At 51.7% G+C, this 21,214-nt stretch overlaps 1 protein-coding gene and 1 long non-coding RNA gene across 8 annotated transcripts in view; one reads left to right on the top strand and one right to left on the bottom strand.

The window, feature by feature from the left end:
- Positions 1-21,214, top strand: part of SIPA1L3 (signal induced proliferation associated 1 like 3) — a 235,445-nt gene that overhangs the window by 167,090 nt on the left and 47,141 nt on the right. For all 7 annotated transcript variants that reach the window (XM_077853554.1, XM_077853508.1, XM_077853545.1 and 4 more), the window contains 4 exons: positions 2,978-3,252; positions 9,143-9,394; positions 10,188-10,325; positions 19,612-19,739. In XM_077853554.1, the coding sequence (XP_077709680.1) occupies positions 2,978-3,252; positions 9,143-9,394; positions 10,188-10,325; positions 19,612-19,739 (793 nt within the window). The remainder of the gene's footprint in view (positions 1-2,977; positions 3,253-9,142; positions 9,395-10,187; positions 10,326-19,611; positions 19,740-21,214) is intronic.
- LOC144286730 (uncharacterized) lies at positions 2,040-4,727 on the bottom strand. Its single transcript, XR_013354652.1, has 2 exons — positions 4,244-4,727; positions 2,040-3,343 (listed from the first exon to the last, which is right to left on the bottom strand). It is a non-coding gene; the product is annotated as an uncharacterized LOC144286730 (long non-coding RNA).

Below are 21,214 nucleotides of genomic sequence, written 5' to 3'. Positions count from 1 at the left end.
GCCTTTGGCTCAGGTCATGATCCCAGGGCCCTGGGATAGAGTCCTGCATCGGGCTCCCTGCTCAGCGGGGAGTCTGTGTCTCCCTCTCCTCCTCACTCTCCCTCCTGCTCATTCTCTCTCCCTCTCTTTTGCTCTCAAATAAATAAAATCTTTTTTTTTTTTTTTTTAATGAGGTCTGTAATGGTCTTATACCTGTAAGATAAGCAGATTAATTGTACCTGCCTCACAAGTGAGATACTGACGAGTTTAGGCATATGAAGGGCTCAGTGCCTGGCACACAACAATCAGTCCCCAGGAAAATTGACTTTAAAAGGGGGCCTGGGGCAGTGGGGCCTTGTGGCAGGGCACAGGGTCCTCTGAACTGATAACACGTTTGGTCTCCTACAGTGTTCCCTATGCCATGGGGCCTTTCTAGAACCTTGTAAACAGCAGGAATGCTTCTGTTCTTCAGGTGGGGCTTCCTTTGGTTTGTTAGAAAAGCACAGGGGACAGAAGTTGCAGGACATTTAAGAGACAGAGCAGCCACACAGCTCCCCAACCGGCTCTCCCTTCCATATCCAGAATGTCCAGAGCAGCTGTAGTGGGTAGTTACAGGCTGGGCTGCTGAGAAATCCGGTAGCTGAAAGGAAGTGGGGTTTATTTCTTTTGTAGCTGATGCCCAGGCTGGTCACAGTGGCAGGAGTGACTCAGGGACTCCTGTCCCTTCCGTCTTGTGGCACCTCCTTTTCCTTCATATTGGTTGGTATAGCTCCATATCCACTGTCGGTGGGACGGGAGAAAGTGTGAGTGAGGAGGGCAAGCAATTTTATTTGGAAGAACACAAAGTAGAAGTGCCAGCACTTCTCCTATTTTTGGCCACAACCAAGTCCTATGTGTACACCCAGCTGTGAGAGAAGCCGAGAAATCGGGCCTCCACCAGGTGGCTGCATGTCCATCCAAGTCTGCTGTCCCACGGGAGGCTTTATTACAGAAAGCAGGAAGGGCAGAACAGAATGGAGGCAGCCAGCAGGCCCGCTGCAGCCCCCGGGGAGAGTTGGGCCCTCCCCGTGCCCCCTGGGGCCAGTGTGGCCTCCTGGGTCATGGGTGCAGACACACAGGACATTTCTCTGTCACCCAGCCAGATTCTTTGGATACGAGGGTGACCGCTTCAGGGGGAAGAATTCGGACTCCCAAAGCAGAAGGAGTGGGCTAGGATGGAGCCAGCCACAGGTTCCCCTTTCGATGCACTAACCACGAGGCTTTCCTTTCCTACCAATTGTTTAAACTTGTTAATTATGGAAGATGTCAGACAGACATAAGAGTAGAAGGACTCAACCTAGGGAACTCCTAAGCCGTCACCCATTCCCCCAGCTGTCAGCCAGCCTGGGGCCAGCCTTGTTTCTTCCTACCCTCCTTTCCCTTCCCCCTGATTATTTTGAAACAAATCCTGGACATCCTATCATTTCATCTGTACACGTTTCAATATTTATCTCCACAACACATAAACTGTTCAAAAAACAACTCTTTTGTCATTATCATACATAAAGAAGTAACAGTAATTTTTCATTGTCCTATGAATAAGCTGGGCTATGAAATCAATTGTTGGGTCTCCATCAGGAATTTTCGAGGACAGGTTAGGAAAGAATACAAAGTATCACAGTCCCTCTGGGTGAGCAAGAATGAGTACTGTTCTGTGGAGCAGTGCTCCGGTCCTGCCCCCACTGTCCAGATTCTGGCCATCGAAACCAGATGTGGTTACCTCTTCAGGTGAGTGCTTTCCCACCCACGCTCTCATTTCTGGCAACCTACACTTAGCAATGTAATTGATTTGGATTGCAAGGAACACGTGTGTGCAAATGGACGTGTGAATGCATAAGGTGGTTTGGAACTTAAAAATTCCTCACTGTGCATAGTGATCAGGGAAGTGTGAAAGCCCCCGCTGTGATAGGTACATCAGGCAGCATAATTTCTAGCCAGGAAATGGGTTTCCCATCGGCAATTTGAACTACTATTACACATCCTCTTTCCTTAATGCAGTTTTCCGAGAGCACAGACCGATCTCAATGTCACTTGTTTAATAGCTGTAGCTGTGGCTTGTTAAGTGAATCTTTTTCTCCCAAGAAGAGGAGGGAATTTCTAAGGACACACTGAGGGACCGGGGTTCTCTTCGGCAGGTCATCCTTTCTAGAATAGTACTCGATTGTGGTGACACTCACTTCATTCACAGGTGAAGCAGGGAGTGAGATGTAAGCAAGGCCTTGTGTGGTCTAGGCAGCTCCAGGGTGGAGGTCAGTTTGAGGAGGAGATCGGGGAGGGGGCTGCGCTGCTATGAATGAGGTCGTGAAGTAAAAAGTGTGGCACGAGCCCCCAACCAGAAAGGATCCCAGGATCTCTGGTCTGCTGCTTCTCTAGCCTACTTTGCTTAGAGTCATCGGGTCAGGATAAAATATTAGTGGCTTAAAACAACAAAAATTTAGCTGTTGCCCACACTACATGTCCATCTTACGTTCAGCAAGAGTCTCTGTTCCACATTGTTTTCACTCTGGGACCCCAGGAGATGTAGCAGAGGGAAAAGGCCTATGGAGGGTCTGGCACCAGCAATTAAATGCCCCAGCCTAGATGACATGACCTAGATTTCCACTCACAACTCATTGACCAAAACACGTCCCAGAGCCCACCCCCAGGAAGCCAGGAAGTATAATTCCCCCGACAGCTGGGGAAAGAGGGAGGCCAGGAGCATTTGGAGAACATGGCTCATGACTCTCATGGTCTCTGCAAGCTAATAAGCCACATGGTTACATATCCACATTTCTTCTTCAGAAGTCAGGAGCCCAGGCTGGGATTAGATGGGTGTTCATGCTTCTATATCCTCGTGTCATCTGGGAGGGATGGGGGTCAGCAGAGTCTTAGGCCCCGAAGGAGGGAATCTGTGCAGGGGTCGTCCAGAGCTGGCCCCAAACAGCTTCTTCTGAGGCTAGATACTGCCTGTTGCCTACAGGTCATGACCAATGGCTGGGAGACGGTGGACATGACCCTGCGGCGGAACGGGCTTGGGCAGCTGGGCTTCCACGTGAAGTACGATGGGACAGTGGCCGAGGTGGAGGACTACGGGTTTGCCTGGCAGGCCGGCCTCCGGCAAGGCAGCCGACTGGTGGAGATCTGCAAGGTGGCTGTGGTCACGCTGACCCACGATCAGATGATCGACCTCCTGCGCACCTCTGTCACCGTCAAGGTGGTCATCATCCCGCCTTTCGACGACGGCACACCCCGGAGGTAAGGGCCTCTGCCCTGTAAGGTGGGAGCCAGGGGGGTTAGCAGCTTCCAGAGTGCTGTCACCCGAGGCCCTTTCTCAGCAGGAACAGTGCTAATGGTGAGAGGGCGAGAGTCAACATACACGAACACATGCTGCGTGCCCCTTACGGCTGAAGCTCTTCAAATGCACTCTGTCCCATATAACATCTGCAACAGCCCCATGAGGTGGACACCCTCGTTAGTCCCATTTTCTAGATGATGCACACAGCTTTGAAAGTGACTTGCCCCGAGGGCACACTGCACTGGTTCTTTTCTTCAGCATCTATTTATTGCACCTCTACTAGGTGCGAGCTCCATTCGAAGTGCTGGGGATAGAGCGGTGATCAAATGGAGTGCCTGCTCCCTTGGAGTTTGTGTTCTAGAGGGAGGGACAGGCAGTAACTAAATAGAATGCTGGACCAGGCAGTAATAAGGTTTAAGAAGAAAAAGGATAGATACAGGGCCGCAGCATGGTGGGAGAGCTGCTTACAGGTCAGGGAAGGCTACTGTACGGAGACAGCCACATGGTCTTGTCTGGGCCAGGGGTTCCAGACAGAGTCTGGACAGCCTCTCCGAAGTGTGAGTGTGTGTGGCACATCCATCCATGCAGCACAGAGACCGGAGTGCCCAGAACAGCCGGGAGAGGTGGGGCAACCTCCAGGGGAGCTTCTGGACACAGTGCCAGGCGTGGGTTTTATTCCACATACAGTGGGAAGACAACGGAGAGTTTGTTTTGTTTTTTTACAGGAAAACTTGAAATATATCAAAAGTATACCGAGCCCCATTTTAAAAACATCAAGATGCAGCCAGGTTTTTTCTTTTTTTTTTTCAAGCTCCGTACCTCCCTCCCTCAGATTTGAAGCAGTCTCACTGCTTAAAATGTATCTCTACTCAGTAAGAAAATTTAGAAGATTATGACTGTACTTAAATTTTTTTACCAGTAAGTCAGTATCACCTACCCATCTGTGTTTACCTTTCTCTTGTGTCGGAGAGATCTTTTTTAAAAAGAATTGTTTTGTTAATCATGCTTCTTCTGTTGTACTTGGTTGATGGGTCTCTTCAGGCTCTTTTAATCTTTAAGTTTCACCTCCCCGCCTTTTTTTTTTCCCCTTGGAATTTATTTTGGGAAGAAACCAGGTCACTTGTCCTTTGGAGTTTCCCCCTTGCTGCATTTAGCTGCTTGCATCCCTCTGGTGTCCTTTACCCTGTTCCTCCAGCCCATGAATTTCCAGTACACCAGAGTTTGACGCAGAAGCTTGATCCAATTCTGGTTAAATCTGGTAATGACACTTCCCAGGTGTATGTCTGTCATGAGGCCCCTCGTGTCTGGTTGCCCTCCGTGAGTGATCCTGAGGGCAGCCAGAGGGGGTCACATGATGGTGCCTGACCCGTCATCCTACACGGTCCGCCCAACAGCCATGTGTCATTATTGCCTGAATCGGTTATGTCATCACGGGTCACGGAGTAGCAAGGAATGTTCTCAATTCCATCATTCCTTCTTCGTTTATTGGCTGAAGTTCTTTTAAAAAGAACGTTGTTTCAGTAACTATTCTGTTACTCTGAGGTATAATTTACAATATGGGGAGGGCAGGGCGAATGCAGCTTTTAGAATAATGAGTTGGCGCCCTAGCAACCTCCAGAGGTGACCGGAGACAGAGACAGAGAGAAGCACTACATCCCAAGTGCTGGAAACAGAGCTGCACAAAGGATAGCCAGGCCTTGGCCCTCGTGGAGCTGCTGAACAGAGCAGGGGAGGCAAACAGAAAACAAGGGAATAAGATGATTTCACATTGCAAAAGAGGGAGGCAATGGAGCATCGTGGGAAGGCAGGCTCTGCAGTGAGATTACCTGGGTTTGAATCTTAGCCCTTCCTCATAGTAACTGGCCCTGGGCTAGTGGCCTCATACCCTGTGCCTCAGTTTCTTCATCTGTTAGACGAGGACAGTAATAGATCCTTGTCCCAAAGATGGTTGTGAGGTTGGAGAAAAGCTTGGTAAAGCACATAGAACAGCACTTGGCCTTAGGGGGCACCCTGGAGACACCAGCTGTGAGATCCTGGATGTGACACGAGTCAAGAGCATAGCCCAACTTTGGACAAGGTGATCAGGGAAGGCCCGAAGGTGAGAAGGAGCCAGAAGAAGGGCCTTGCAGCGAGGGAGTGGCCATCACAAACATGAGGACAAGACCCTCGTCTTGTTGCCAGACCGCAAAGAGGGTCTGGAGCTGAGTGAGCTAAGGGGAAGGCTGAGAGGAGGTGACCTCACCAGGCTGGTGTGACCCTCACTTGGCAAATGAAAAACTGAGGCCCAGAGTCGACCCATCGCCTGTGCAGACATGTGCAGCTACTGAGTGGCAGCTGCACCCCCACCCAGGCTCCCCACTGCGCTGTCCTGTGCCGCCCCAGAAAGCCGAGGAGGGCTGCAGGCATGCCCAGTTGTGTTTGCTTCGAGCTTGGTAGGGGGCAGTTCTGGGCACACCAAAACCCTGCAGCCACGGGCTTGGCCACCCCTCACCCACCTCCCCAGTCTCCCCCTGGGACTCCAGTCAGGCCCCAGGCATCTCCTTCCCTCAGCCCTCTTACGGCGCCACAGCCCAGGCCACACCCGCTCCAGGCTCTGCAGAGGCAAGTCAAGCCGAAGTAACTCCACAGGCAGCTCCCCAGCAGACGCCCCCTTGCCCTGTACACACCCACGCGTGTGCACAGAATAAGCCAGTCTGCCTGCCGGACAATTCTCTGTACACTGAAGGCCACAAAGACGTTCCTGGGCCTGCAGGTAGGGACCCAACTGAAGCAAAAGTGTGCAGGCTCCCTTCCCCAGCTTTGGGGAGACCAGGCCAGGGTGGGTGTGAGCAGACGGATGAGCCCTGTTCCCTGCCCATCATCCTACCCGCTGGGCAGGGCAGCCACTGAAATAGGATCCCCCATTTGCAGGGGCAGGTGTAGGTGGGGACTTGCATGGCTTTTGTTGGTTCTTCAAATGCAGGGATGTCCCGCTGACCTCATTTGCAGAGCTGATCACCCCAGCTCTGGGGTCTCCAGCCTCTTGCTGCAGCCCTGGCCCCTTGGCTCAAACGTCAAAATAAGCCCTGAGGGGAGACCACACGGGGATGGGCAGAGGCATTCTCCCTGCCACCAGCCAGGCTCTGCACAGTGTGAGTGGACCCCAGACTCTTGGGACACTGAATAGTAGAGTGGATCATCTGCACACTCCCAGGCCGTAAGGCAGGGGTTCTTGAGTGAGCCCTGCACTGCTGGCCACGGCTGAGCTGGGCCAAGAAGCTGGGAGCCTGATGTGCCACAGCCTGATGAGATGATCATCGCGACCTTGGACGCTCACACAGGCTCGGAGAACCTTTTTATTGCTGTTTTAAATAATATTTGCATAGGATATCTGTGTAGAAATGACTGCATAGGATATTTTTGAACATACAAGAAACTAGGAGCTATGGTGGCTTCTGGTGGGTGAAACCAGAGGATGGGGACAGGGGACAGGGATGCCATTCTGTCCCACTTTCTCAAACTTTTTCTTCTGTCGAAATCCTCTCCAGCAGCTTGTAAAATGCAGATTCCTGGGCCCCAGCTCAAGGAGGATTCTGATTCCAGTGGGCTGAGATAAGACCCAGGGATCTGCATTCCTCTGTGGAGCTCTTAGGGTGGTGTGGGTGCTGCTGGTTCTCAGACCAGTGGAGAAGAATTTGTTCTAGAGCTCCCAGCAGGGTGTGGTTGGACCTCAGAAGGTGGAAGGGGGACTCAGCCTCTGAGCATGTGGGAACAGCAGGCAGATTGGCCACAGAATCGGCTGGAGAAGGCAGCAGTGCCAAATCCCATTTATTAAGCACTTGGAACATACCAGACTTTCTCCTGGTGCTCTAGAATGCCTGCAGCCATCACTGTCTTACAGTGAGGAAACAGGTTCTGGAAGGAAATCCTTCACCCAGGCCGTACAGGCTGTACGTGGCAAGGCTGGGGTCTGAGCTGGCCATCTGGCCCTAAAGCCCTGGCTCTCCACCACCTTATGCTGCCTTCAAGATGACTGGATAATATTTCTCTCCTTGAGATTATACCCAAGGGCTCCTGACCAAAGGCCACACTGTCAGTAACTGGGAGAGAAGTCAGGGACCCTAGAAACCTGCTTACTGGCTCCCAAACCATTCTTCAGTGGGCCTTTGTGTGCGGTTGTTGAAGTTGGGGCCTTTGGAGTCAAGTGACAATATTTAAATCCAGTTTCTGCCTCTTACTGGCTGTGTGACCTTGGACAGGTTACTTACCGTCTCTGTGCCTCAGATTACTTTTCTGAAAATTGCGGTTGTAGTGATCGGGATTCTAATTCCCAACATGAGAACCAACTCAAACTTGGTGAAGCAAAAAAAAAAGAGTTTCCTGGTTTTCCTATCTGACAAACTAGGAGACAGAGCAAGATAGAGATGTGGCCAGTTCTAGGGACTCAAACACCCTCATTAGGAATCTTTGTCACCTGTCTCCTTTTCTCCATTGCTGTCATTCTCAGGCCATCTCCCATTTCGTGGGACAAAGATGACCCACCCTTCTTCACAGTTTCAGCTTAGGGTTCCCCAGCACAGCAGCCCCAGTGCACTAGATCTTTCCCACAGAAACAGTTCCAGAGGCCATACCATCTCTGATGGGTCCCACATAGGGCACATGACAGTCCTGTGCCAATCATTGTGTTAGGGGCAGGGGGTTGAGAGGGAGGAAGAGTTTCTTATTGGCCAGGCCTGGGTGACATGCTCATACCTGGAGCCAGGAAGTGGGGTCAGCCCCACAGAGCACACAGACGGGTTCCTGGGTGAAGGGGTGTAGAAGTTGATGGTACCCTTGTCTAGCTCCACCTAGGCCTGGCACACCTATGGATTCTGCTAGATGTTTGTGTTATTGTCATTCCTCATATGGTACAGGGGAGGCACGGCTACCTCCCAACCCAGAGAGATCGCCAGAAGGAGCTCTGACCCTAATGTTGCTGAAGGGCACAGCGTGTTGGGCCCAGGTGTCACCTTTTGAAGACTCAGCAGCCACGCACCACATCTTTTGCCAGTCCTGAGAGTTCCCCTGGGCTCCAGAGGACTCAGGAGAGCCACAGAGGATCAGCTTGATGAGGGCATGAGGGCTTCTAGGCTGAGGGCGCCTCCAAGCCCAGCTCCCACAGCTGCTAGGAGGTGGGTTTCCTGAGCACGGCCCTTTCTTTGGACTCAGGGCCCCCTCCCGTGCTGCACCGCAGCGGCGGTGGCGAATGCCAGCCTGGCGCGAGGCTCTCCCCGCCCCGAGCCAGGAACACTGCGGGGTGTGTGCCAGCCTGGTCTGGGGGGAGTCACAGGCCCTGCTGCATCTATTTCAAGGTTCTGGATTTCGTGGCTTTTTTTTTTTTTTTTTTTTAACCACCCTGCAAAGTAGGTCACCTGCTCCTCTTCTAGCTGCCTTTGAGCTTCTTTGGAACAAGGCGGATACTATCCTTTGATTCTGAGGGCATCCGCCTTTCTGGCCCCGAGTACCGCTGCGGGGGTGGGGGTGGAGGGAGGCTGAGCCATTCCATGGGGGACACTGGTCCACTTGAGGCCTGGGTCAGGGAGAAGGGAGAGGAAGGAAGACGACAGAGTGAGGAGCAGAGAGGAGGTGAGGGAGAGGGCCCAAGCGGTCAGAGCCTCCGTGTCAGGCCCTATCCTGACTGACTTCTCTGAGCTGCGGTTTCAGACCGCAGACCTTTAAAGGGCACCTGCTCGGCCTTTACAGCAGGCCCCCGTGGTTCAGATTTGGCCACGCCACCCCGGCCCGGGTGACAAGGCAGCGGTCTCCCCCGGGCCGCAGGCATGTGTGCCGGTGCATCAGGGCCCTTCTGAGTGATGCTGTTTTTCTCCCCAGGGGGTGGCTGGAGACCTATGACATGAATACCTCGGAGCCCAAGACGGAGCCGGAGAGCGTGCCTCCCGGGAGCCGGCCCCCCTACCGCAGCAATGCCCCCTGGCAGTGGAGCGGGCCTGCCTCCCACAACTCTCTACCAGCCTCCAAGTGGGCCAACCCCGGCACCCCCGGCCACGCCCAGTCCCTGAGCCGGCCCCCGAAGCAGACCCCCATGGTCCCCTTCCGGGAGCCCCAACCCCTGCACAGCAAGAGGTAAGGACTGATAAGGCCTGCCACCCCCGTCCCTCTGCTCTGCCTCCGTGCTTTGCCCTTTGCTCCCTGCTTGCTCTTTTGTCCAGCCTCTTCCTCTCCTAGGTCTCTTTCCTCCCCTTCTCCACTCCTCATCCCTGTGCCTCCCTTCCTCCCTCCCTCTCTTCCCTCACATTTTCATTATGAGCCTCTTGTGTGAGGGCCCAGAGCTGCAGAGCTCCGTGTCTGAAGCTGGATATCCACCATACCATGGATGATTAAAACTATATATTTTTTTAAAAGATCAAGGGACCGATAAGCACAGAATTCAGGGCAGTGCTCACTTCTGGGGGAGGCAGGGAAGGGGGAAAGGCCACAGGCAGACGCATCGTGGTGGAGCCATCCTGGGCCTCGGGTTGGGTAGTAGCTTTGGGAGTTTGTTTTATTAGGATGGTGTGTGCCTTACAGATGAATTATTTTGAATATAGTATATATTTAAAAATAAAGAAGAATTTCCAGGAAATGAAGGAATCTGGCTTGCAGAGGTGCATCTAGCTTCAGTGGTCCCTGTCAGGCCTCCATAGGCCCCAGAAGCTGAGGGGCAGGCACAGCTGCAAGGGGGAAGGGGGTGGGGGACCCAAGGGGTATCCCCGCTCCTGGACACCGTCCTTTGCTCTCAGCAGCTCTCCCTCCATCCTGATGGGAGAGTGGTGGACGAATCAGATGGGATGTGGTTGGGCCTGAGGGAGAGATCTGTCTTCCCCCTCTGAGGGCAAGGGTATCCTCAGCTCACCCCTCCCTCCTGTTTCTGTTCCAGGCCTGTCAGCTTCCCAGAAACCCCTTACACAGCATCACCAGCAGGGGCCGACAAAGTCCCTCCCTACCGACAGCCTTCTGGGAGCTTCTCCACCCCCGGCTCGGCCACCTACACGAGATACAAGCCATCCCCAGAAAGGTCAGCATCTCTCCATTCTTTCCAAATTAAGGAATCTGATGAAAGCTGGGAATCCTTCCCCAGGAAATGCACAGGCCCTAGAAGGTGATTTGCCATTTTATAGGGTTTCTGGATCCCTGAAGGTCATCAGAGCACCTTTAGGAGGAGGGGTTGTTTGTTGAGATTTAGGGTCGAGCTGCCCTGGACATGACTCACTCCTGACTTTCTTCATGGCAGGATTTCTGCTGTGTTTTCTTGACACCTGTATCACCTGTATCACTTGGCTTAAGCAAGACTGACTGCCTTCTAGCATGGCAGCAACCACTCCAACTCTGCTCCCTAAGACCAGGCTACCAGCATTACCCAGTTTTCCTGTCCCCTTGCACCCTTCTCCAGTCTGGCAGCCTGAGGAATATCCCAGGCTCCCCCATGGCTCCCTTGTGCCATCGGGATAAACCCAAGCTCTCCAACTGCCTTCAGCCCTGGTGCCCTGTGCCCTTTGTCCTCCAGGATGCCTGCCTCCGTCAGGGGCAGATTGACCATACCCAGTGCTCAGGCCAAAGCCGCAGGCTTCATCCTGGATGTCTCCCTTCCTCCAACCCCCCTACCATAGTCCATCCCTTCAGCCTCCTAAGCAGCTCTGCTTCCCACCCCCTTCTCCTTTCCCCAGAGCCCCACCCTGGCCACCTCTATCTGGCCATGTCTGTCCCCTGCTTCAGACCCTCCCACATGTCCCACAGCGCTCAGGACATAGCTTGGGGACGTCCCTGTAGTCACCAGGCCCTGCCCGCCTCTCCAGCCTTGTGGAGTGCCACACATCATCCTCACTGGTCGCTTTCACTTTCCTAGGTAGGCTCTCTGAATTTCAGAGCCCTCCTCCGTGTTCTCCCTCTGCCTACACATTCTTCACACTCTTCACCCCACACTCCCCCATCCTGCCAGCTTAACCGCTGATGCTCCTCCTCTGGGAAGTCTTCCCTGAACCTCCCCCAGCCCTAGATGAGGTGCTGCCACTCTGCCCCTTAGTTTCCTGCGTATTTCCTGACTGTGGGCTTGAGTGCTCCCCGTGCTGTTAGCCACGTTAAGAATTTGTGTGCTCACGTGTGTGTGTGAGCGCATCTTCAAGATCCGGGGCCTTCCCAGTTCATCTTTGTATGACCCTCACGCAGCACAGGGGCTGGCATGTGGTAGGTCCTCAGGATCTATTTGATGAAAGGACAGGGTGAGCGTGTGAGTTTGTTAAAAGGGGAGCCCCTGCTGTAAGAGGGATCAGCCCACTAAGCCAGTGGGTCCCAATCTTCAGCATGCCTTGGGATCACCCAGAAGGAGGCCTTGAAACATTTCCTGGGTCTCGCCCCTGAGGCTCCAATTTGGTAGGCCTGGAGTATAGAATGTGCAAGAGTGATGCTACTGGTCCGAGGAACACGTTGAGAGCCGCTGACCTAAACCATTGTCTCATTCTCGGGCTCTGCCATAAAATTGGGGAAAACACACTTCCTCTTCCATTTTCTGGCCCCCACCATTCAGCCTTCATTCGGCAGAGTCTCAGGCACCGTCTGTGTGCCAGGGCCACAGAACTATTTGAGGTACTCGCTCACAGTCTGCTGGCTATGGTGGATAGAGCGCCCTGGAAACCATGCACACCACATCGAGCACTCTCACAGACTGAGGCCTTGGAAGAGGGAGCGCAGCCCAGCCCCAGAGGTCTAGGTTGGCTGCCTGGAGGAGGCAACATTTGAATAGGGCTTTGAGAGATTAAGTAGGAGTTTGCTGCAGAGAAAAGGGAGAAAGTCATTCTAGACAGAGCAAAAGCTTACATGAATAAGCAGAATGGTGTAGAATACAGGAGGAATGGAGAGGATCCGGGGGTGTGGGGGCACCTGGGCAGCAGCAGTGGCTGACACTGGAACGTCAGTTGGTACCAAGTGATTGACCAAGAACAGAGGTGGTGAGAATGATGTTACTGAGAAGTCCAGGAGCATTTTTTGCTAAAGTCTTTGTCCCTTCCCTTTATTATTATTTTTTACTTCTGAAATAATTACAGGTTCATGAGAGGTTGCAAAGAAATGTACAGGGAGCTCCATGAACCCTTCACCCAACCTCCCCCATACAAATAGCAAAGCAAGGCATTAGAGCTTATTCAGAATTCACCAGTCACACATGTATGTGTGTGTGTGGCTCTGTGCAGTTTTGTCACGTGCGTACAGTTGTGTAACCACCACCACAATTTACACACTCAACTGTACCATCACCACAGAGCTCCCTCTTGCTACCCCTTTATAGCTGCCCCCTCCTTAATCTCTGGCAGCCATTAATCTATTCTGCATCTCTATTGCTATTTCTTAGATGTTATATAATAAGGAATCGCATAGTGTATATCCTTTTGAGATTCTTTTTCACCCAGCATAATTTCCATAAGGTTCATTCAAGCTGTTGTGCGTATCAGTAGTCAGTTCCTTATTGCCGAGCTGTATTCCATGGTATGGAACTAGCACAGTTTGTATAACCAACCATTCGCCTATCAAAGGATATTTGGGTGGTTTCTGGGCTTGGGCTATTCTAAACATTCATGCTCGCTTGAGCTATTATCAACATTCATACTCGGAACATGTAGGAAAATACATTTTTCTTTCCCTGGAATAAATGCCCAAGAATACAATTGCTTACCGAGATATGGAAACAACCTAAGCATCTGTTGATGGATGGATAAAGAGGATGTGATATATATACACAATGGGATATTATTCAGCCATAAAGAAAGGAAGTCCTGCCATTTGCAACAACGTGGATGAACCTGGAGGTTATTATGCTAAGTTAAATAAATCGATAGAATAAGACAAATGCTAGATGGTGTCACTTAATACAGAGAATCAAAAAAAAAACAATTGAACTCCTAGAAAAGATGGAGTAGAGTGGTGATTGGCTGGGGTGGGGGAAATGGGGAGATTTGGGTCAGAGGGTACAAAGTTTTGGTTATAAGGGGAGTAAGTTCAGCAGATATAATGTACATAGAGGTGTGATGCCCATGGTTAAGAATTCTGAGGACACCTGGGTGGCTCAGTGGTTAAGCATATGCCTTCAGCTCAGGGCATGATCCTGTGGAGTACCAGGATCGAGTCCCGCATCAGGTTCCCTGCATGGAGCCTGCTTCTCCCTCTGCCTATGTCTCTGCCTTTCTCTCTCTGTGCCTCTCATGAATAAATAAATAAAATCTTAAAAAATAATAATAATTCTGCACTGTGCATTTGAAATCTGCTAAGAGTAAATTTTAAGCATTGTCACCCAATTAAGGTAACTCTGTGAGATGAGAGATGTGCTCATTAACTTGATTGTGGCTATCATTTCGTACTATGTACGTACATCTATCAAATCATCACATCGTACACTTGAAATGTATTACGGTTTTATTTGTCAACTATGGCTCAGTAAGGCTGGGGGGCAGGGAGCGATGCTTCTAAGAGTGCTACTTGCTCAGCACACGGAGGACAGTATTACTTGAGTGAATGGGTGTGCTGTTGTGCTTTGCACGTAGAGAAGTGCTTAGGGGGGAAAAATACAATTGCTTACCGTGTGGTGAGTCCATTTTTAGTTTTAAAAGGAACTGCCAAATTGTTTTCCAGAGAGCCTGTACCATTTTACACTCCGCCCGACAGTGTGTGAGTGATCAGGCTTCTCCACATCCTCCCCAGCTTTAGGTGTCCTCACTGGTTTTCATTGTAGCTGTTCTGATAGGTGTGTAACAAGATCTCATTGTGATTTTAATTTGCATTTCTGTACTGGCTGATGATGGTGAACATCTTTTCGGGTGCTTATTTGCCAGCTGTTTATCTCTTTAGAGAGGTGTCCATGCATGTCTTTTGCCCATTTTCTAATTGAAGTCAACATTTTTTTCAGCTTTGGAGAGTTCTTTATATACAGTAGGCACGAGCTCTTTGTCAGCTGTGTGATTTGCAAATATTTTCTCCCAGTCTTTAATTTGTCCTTTCGCCTTTTGGCAGGAGGGTGGGGGGGTTAAGGAGGGGGATCCTTTCGTCCCCTTAACAGAATCTGTAGCAGAACAAAAAGTCTCAATTTTGATGAGGTCCGAGTTAGATTGTTTCCCTCTTATAGTTCACAATTTGGTGTAAAGTCTAAGAACTCTTTGCCCAGACCTGGGTCCTGAAGATTTTCTCATTTTTTTCTGGAAGTTTTATTTATTTTTTCAAAGTAGGCTGCACGCCCAAGGTGGGGCTTGAACTCATAACCCTGATATCAAGAGTGAGTCAGATGCTCTACCGACTGAGCCCGCCAGGTGCCCTTCAAAGTTTTGTTTTATATTTCACATTGAAGTCCATGATCCATTTTGAGTTAATTTTTGCATAAAGTGAGAGGCTTAGGTTGACGTAACTTTTTTGGCCTACCAACATCCAATTTGCTCCGGCACCATTTCTGGAAAAGGCCCTCCTTCTTCCATTGCATTCCTTTTGCTCTTTAAAGCAGAAGATCTTTGGAAAGGGGAATTAATTGGGCACATTTGTGTAGGTCTGCTTCTGACTTCTCTGGTCTGTTCCATTGAGCTATATACCTGATCTCAGTGAGTGCTGCCAGGGACTACACAGGTGGGTACTTAATCATCCCATTTCACAGAGGGGATATAGAGTGAGTGAGGTGAATTCACATGGCCAGGATCACTCTTCCAGGAAGGGCCAGAGTTGCGACAGGAACCCAGGCCCATGTGATTCTGGAGAGCAGACATTGACCCAAGAGACCTGTCCTGCCAAAGGACTGAGTTTATCCTCCAAATCGGAGTAAAGTACACGATCCCTCCTGGAGTCCCCACCCCACAGTGACACATCATCTCTGTCTACATCTGGTTTCCAAGTTCTGCAAAACAATGCTAGCACAGCATATCCCCTAAAACCTCGGAAATGTCTTTCACAGCCAGTCCTCAGCATGTGGCCAGGCCAGGGCTGCTCCCGTGACCTTCAGCCTCAGCTCCTTTCCCCTTTCCCCTCCTCCCTCTGCACAGCTGTCCCATGAGGTCCTGGAACTGTGTGAGCCCAGCCAGACATTCCAGCCCAGGCAGGACATCCCCCACTCAGGACTCCTCTCTGTCCCCTGCTGTCTCCAGCAGGCCTGCCACTTGCCAAATTCATCAAGCTCTTAATATTGTGAGGGCCCTTCTGTACATGGTCCGCCCTTTATCAGCCATGTGAGCTCATGCAAGTGACTTCCCCTCTCTGCATCCCGAATTTGTTCACATATGGAAGGTCTGTCCCTGAGCAGCACTGAGAATCTTCAAGGAAGAAAACCCTCCAGAGCACTCAGAGCTGTGCCTGGCACTAGTTAAGTGCTCCTTGATGGTGATGACTTAACCTGCCCCCTGCAGCACCTGTCCTGGCAGCTGGGGGTCAGAGGCCGGCACATGCTGTCCCTGTCCTCAGGAGCTTGCCACCCTCGTCTGCAAAGTGAGCAAACCACCAAACTCAGGATAGAGCATTGGGCAGAATTGTGTGCCTGGCTCAGCAAGCCTGCGGTGTGGGGCTGGCCTGGACCCTAGACATTTGCTCGCCAAGACCCCCTGGCTGGCTTTTTTTTTCCCCCCTTTTTTCTCTGCTGGCTCCATAGAGAGTGGTACATTGGTGAGGAGGCATTTGACTGCAAGTGACAGCACACCTAACTCGAGAAGGCATGAGGCACCGAAGGGATTTATCATCACACAGTAAGGCCACAGGTAGGGCAGCTGTAAGGGCTACTTAATTGTTCTGGAAAGTCCTCAGGGACCTGGCTGTCATGGCCTCAAGCAAAATCAGTTCCTTGCAGAGAAAAAGAGGGAAGAGCTTCTCTTTGTTTTTAAGAGAAAAGGAGCTGGGTCATTTGCCTTCCCTTGAACCTGCCCCTGGCAGGTCACAGTGGACCCGCATGGCTGTCTTTTTTTCTTTTTTTTTTTTTTAAGATTTTATTTATTTATTCATGAGAGACAGGGAGAGAGAGAGAGAGAGAGAAGCAGAGACACAAGCAGAAGGAGAAGCAGGCTCCACGCGGGGAGCCTGACGTGGGACTCAATCCCGGGTCTCTAGGATCATACCCTGGGCTGAAGGCAACGCTAAACCACTGAGCCACCAGGGCTGCCCCGCATGGCTGTCTTAAACTATGAGGAGTTACTCAAGTCACAGTGGCTGAGGGATGGCCCCTACAGGGGAACCTGTGCTTAACCAGCAAAGATGGTCCTGGTGGTCGGTGTGGCAGCCAGTAATGGTGACACTGTCCACGCCCTCCCCATGCCTTGTTGCATCAGTCGATGTAGGAGACTGGCACAGCAGGCTGGAGCCCTCCCCTCCGGAGAGGCTCGTGCCCACGTTCACATCTGTCTCTGTACTTTCCTCTGTGGCCGTGGAGGAAGCTCCAAGCCCCGTCCCATTAGCTCGACCCTGCTGACCCGCACGCCCTCCCCTCATGGCCCCGGCTCTAGGCACAGCAGCTTCTGCCTGAAGATGCCCAAAAACTGTAGCAAGTGAGTCTTTCACCCAAGCCCAGTCGTTTATCTTTAAAGTGATGTCATCTTCCAAGAAAAAAATAGAAGACTTAAACATTTCTCAAATGGGTTTGCGGATAGCTCTGATCTCTTCTTCCAGAGATTTTTCCCCGGAGCCGTGCCTGGTAAGATACTGGCGCATCCAGATTTCCTGTCCTCTTGACCAGCACTTGGCAGAGATCGAAGTGGCCCCCAATGGGGACATAACTGAACCCCAAAGAATGAGCAGCATAGGCCAGTCAGTTTACACATCAGGATTAACAAGGTTCATTAGCGAATTAGGCGATTGCACAAAACACAGGTTGTCTTCGTGGAGGACAGTAGCTGAGCGGCGAAGCATGGTGAAACACTTGCAGCTACAGGCCGTCTGTCAGTTAGGATTAGGTTTAGCTGCAGAATAGAAAAAACAATGACTCAGACAAGACACTTTCTTTCTTTTCTTCCCCAACGTGGTCAGAGACCCAGGCCCCTCCTCACCTATGCTCTGCCATCCTTGGCTGGTTGCCTACTGGTCTTAAGGTGGCTGCTGGAGCTTTGGCCTTAAGGACCTGATGAGGCAGAGACACCCACAGCACACTTCCAGAGATTTCCTGGAAGTCACATGTGACACTTTCATCATGAGCCAGAACTGCAAGAGGGCCTGGAAGCGCAGTCTGTTAACCAGTTACGTTGCAGCGCCAGATACAACCAGGATTCTGTTACCAAGGCAGACGCAGACGATAGATCCTGGAGAAGCCTCCACTCATACCTTCCAATTCCCTCTGGCTGACCCCAGCCACCACTGACGTTTCCTTCAGGATTCGAGATTTGATGCAGGCATTTTGAGAAAATGGGATAAACGCATCCACACTTCCAATTTCCCACTATGATGGAGCCACATTATACCAGGCATTTGGCTGCCTGATAAGTCAGTATTGGATACTGCTATACTTTTTCTTGATTGGGCTCTGTCTTCCTTCCTTGGAGGTATTAGAGGTCAGGGTTTGGGAGGGTGGGGATAATACGTATTTTCTTGGCAGCTGGATAGAGATGAGTTTTCAGGAAGTCAGCGCTCCTAAGGAGCACCCCTCTGCTGCTGAGGGGTTTAGAGTTGATCTTTGCAGAAACAGCCCTGGCTTTAGGCTGGCAGGATGACCCTGGAGACGTCCAGAGCTGCAAATATAGACGAAAGGAACCAAATGGGGAACCACAAAATCAGCTTTATTAGTGGAGATGAAATAACTCTCCTGAACTATGGGGCCTTGTGTCACTGGAGTGCTTCTGGCTGCAAGTAACTGAAATTTGACTGGCTCAGGCATTGTAGGAATTTGTTATCTCACAGAAGAGGAGTCTTAGAAGTAGGTCAGGTTCCTGGGAGGGTTAATCCAGCATTTTGACAACATCCACCTTTTGTCCTCTACCCTCAGGGTTGGCCTCATCCTCAAACAGGTTGGGGGGCGGGGGGGCGGCGGGCGCAGCATCTCGTGGTGTTCTCTCTGGATCCAGTCCTACCTAGACGAAGAAGAGAAGCCATCCTTCCTCGTCATCTCTCTTAGGAACTGGGAAGCCCTCCCCAGCACACTTCCCTCATGCCAGTCACAAACACCTGAAAATGTCAGGTGTTTAAAGCAGCAGAGGTGTATCTCGCCCCCACACTGCAGTTCCACTGCTGGTTGGTAGGGCCCCCCTGGGGACCCACGCTGCCAGAGCAGCCAACGGCCCCAAGTTACTTCCTTCACAGCTCATTGACAAGGCCAGGCCCAGACCCCACCCCGCCAATCTCAAGGGGCCAGGAAGTGCCATCCTGCTGCGTGCTTGTCAGGTGGAGGGCCGGAAGTATTTTCTGAGAATCCTTATAACTCTCCCATCCTCTCACATCAACCAAGATCGTGTCCTCATGTGCCTTCCCGAACCAACCCCAGGCAGGGAGAAAGGCTTCAGTCATGACTGGCTCTGATCTGATAGGATGGATGTTAGAGGTACCCTTAGGATTCATTCTGGGGTATAGAACCAATGCAGCTGGGATGTGAGGCCAGAGGAAGAACCTTCTGCCTTGTGCCCCCCCTGGATCTCAGCCCTCCCTGCGGGTCAGAGCCAGCCTCCAGGAGAATCTCTGTCTAGGGGATGACTTAGGTCTTTCATCTACCCTGCAACCCTGTGAAGTAGCAAATGGCATTATCCCATTTTTTTCATATAGAGAAACTGCAGCCCAGACGAGTGAGCACTTGCCCAAAGCCACACAGCTAGTGAGGGATGACCCTGGGGTTCGAGCCCTGCACTGCCTCATTCTGAAGCCTGAAGAGGTGGCTTCTCTCCTGCAGAGGGACAGGCCCCGAGTTCGGGCCTATTGGCCAGCTGTCACAGCTGTGTGTGTGTGTGTGTGTGTGTGTTAGCCTCTGGCTAAGCATTGGGCGCACAGGACATCAGTCAGTCAGCTCTGGGCCTCCTGTAGCTACAGATGCTTCAGCCCAAGACAGGCCTGGGAGGCGGGGCTGCTCACAACAGCTTATCCCATCTCCCAGCCAAGAAACAGGACCCCGAGGAACCTACCAGTAGGGCCTCCACCCAAGTGGCTTCCACCCCTCCTTCCTTGAAGGACCCTGCATTGCCCTGCACTCCCTGGCATGCTTCCCAGGCGAGACTCATTCCTGACCCTCAGCTAATAGCACGTTTCCAGGATTACTCATCTCGCCTCCCCTCCATGCAGAGCCTCCAGTGCATTTAAAACCCACCAGTGAGCAAGTCTCGGGCTCGGGTGGTTTTTGACACACCCGCACTTCACCCTGTGCTTGCCCTCCTCTCACTCCCCTGCAGGTATGCAGCCGCCTCACACCCACTGCTGTCCTTCGATCCTCACTTCAGCCACGATGGGATGTCCAGCGGCGACTCCTCCTCGGGCGGCTTGACCAGCCAGGAGAGCACCATGGAGCGTCAGAAGCCAGGTATGGCCTCCCCAGGCCAGCTGTGCCCGCCTGCCTTGCCCAGCAGGACCTCTTAGAATGTGCCAGGTGTTACCCCTCCTCCTGCCAGTGATGATTAGAACACAAAAGAAAGCTGTTGGAGCCCCACGTAAGATTAGGGAGGTCACCCCAGAGAGCAGCAGGGACCGGTGAGCCTGATCCTATCTCCATCCCGCCAGGGCATTGGCAGATGGCATTCATGCAGGCGCCAGCGTCCAGATGTGTGGTGCGGGGGTGGCGACCTCCCAGGGAAAGAGCTGAAAACGAACTATAAGTGGTGCTGTCAGGGAGCAGAACCAACTGCGTTCTGGAGCTTTTCATTGCATAAACCCTCCTGTGCTCTTTTCCCAATGTTAGAGATGTACAGCACATGCTGAGACCAGAGCCCAGATCATGAGTGTCCAGCATGAGAACATGCAAAGTGAACACGCGCACACCCCACACTCAGGGTCCGAGGCTGAGCGTGGCCAGCCTCTGAAAGCCCCCCAGGCCCCTCCCAGTCAGCACCCCCCGCGGGCCACCCCTGCCCTGCTCTTCACATCCAAAACACTCCTTCCTGCCTCGTTTTGAATTCCATGTGTATGAAACACAGACCCCTGCTGGTTAGATGCATCTGTGTGCACGTCTGGCTTCTGTCACCCAGTGTCGTGTTCTTGAGCGTCAGCCACATGGTTGTATGCAGCGGTGTGATTTCTGGGTAGTATTCCGTTGTATGAATGACCCACAGTTTATTACTCTGTTCTGGTGTGGATGGACATTTGGGTTGTTTCCAGATTGGGACTGTTAGCCACATGCTGTTGGGAATATTCTTGTACTTGTCTGTGATGAGCACATGTTCACATTTCTCTAGGGCGTATGCTTGGTGGTGGAATTGCTGGGTTGCAGGTTTAACCCTATAAGAAGCTGCCACACTTTTTCCCAGGGCGACAAATTATTTCCTGCTCCCACTAGGGACAGAGGAGCAGTCTAGTTCTTCATGTCCTCACCAACCTTTGCACTTCGGCTGTCCTGGTGAGGACGTAGTGGCATCACCTTGTGATTTTAATGTGCCTGGCAAGACTGAGCATCTTCTTATCTGTCTATTCTCCTGTGGAAGATGATTAATCCACACTTAGATGAACGTTTGACATACAATTTCACATAACAAACTCGGAGCCCCTTTGAAGTCCGAGAATTACCGGATAAATGGGTGGGTTCAAAAAAAAGAAAATAAATGAAATGTCAAAGAGCATTGACATTGGAGGGGGGAGATGTGGAGCTGTCCTCTTAGAATGTTCAAGAATCTTCCTGGCAGCTCCAGAGCATGACCACATCAGCACATCACCAGCTCCCTGTGGCACATTGGGGCAAGGAGGAGGTTGCCTGTCCCTGGGAGTTCCTTGGCACCCCAACCCCACAATTCCCTTAAACCAGGGAAAATGGTTGAACTTGGGGCAGACGGGTCACCTTCCCGACCT

The sequence above is a fragment of the Canis aureus genome, chromosome 1 (assembly GCF_053574225.1).
Source record: "Canis aureus isolate CA01 chromosome 1, VMU_Caureus_v.1.0, whole genome shotgun sequence".
Classification (NCBI taxonomy): Eukaryota; Metazoa; Chordata; class Mammalia; order Carnivora; family Canidae; genus Canis; species Canis aureus.
The sequence above is the reverse complement of the archived record's forward strand: the minus strand, read 5'-3'. Positions and strand labels throughout refer to the sequence as shown.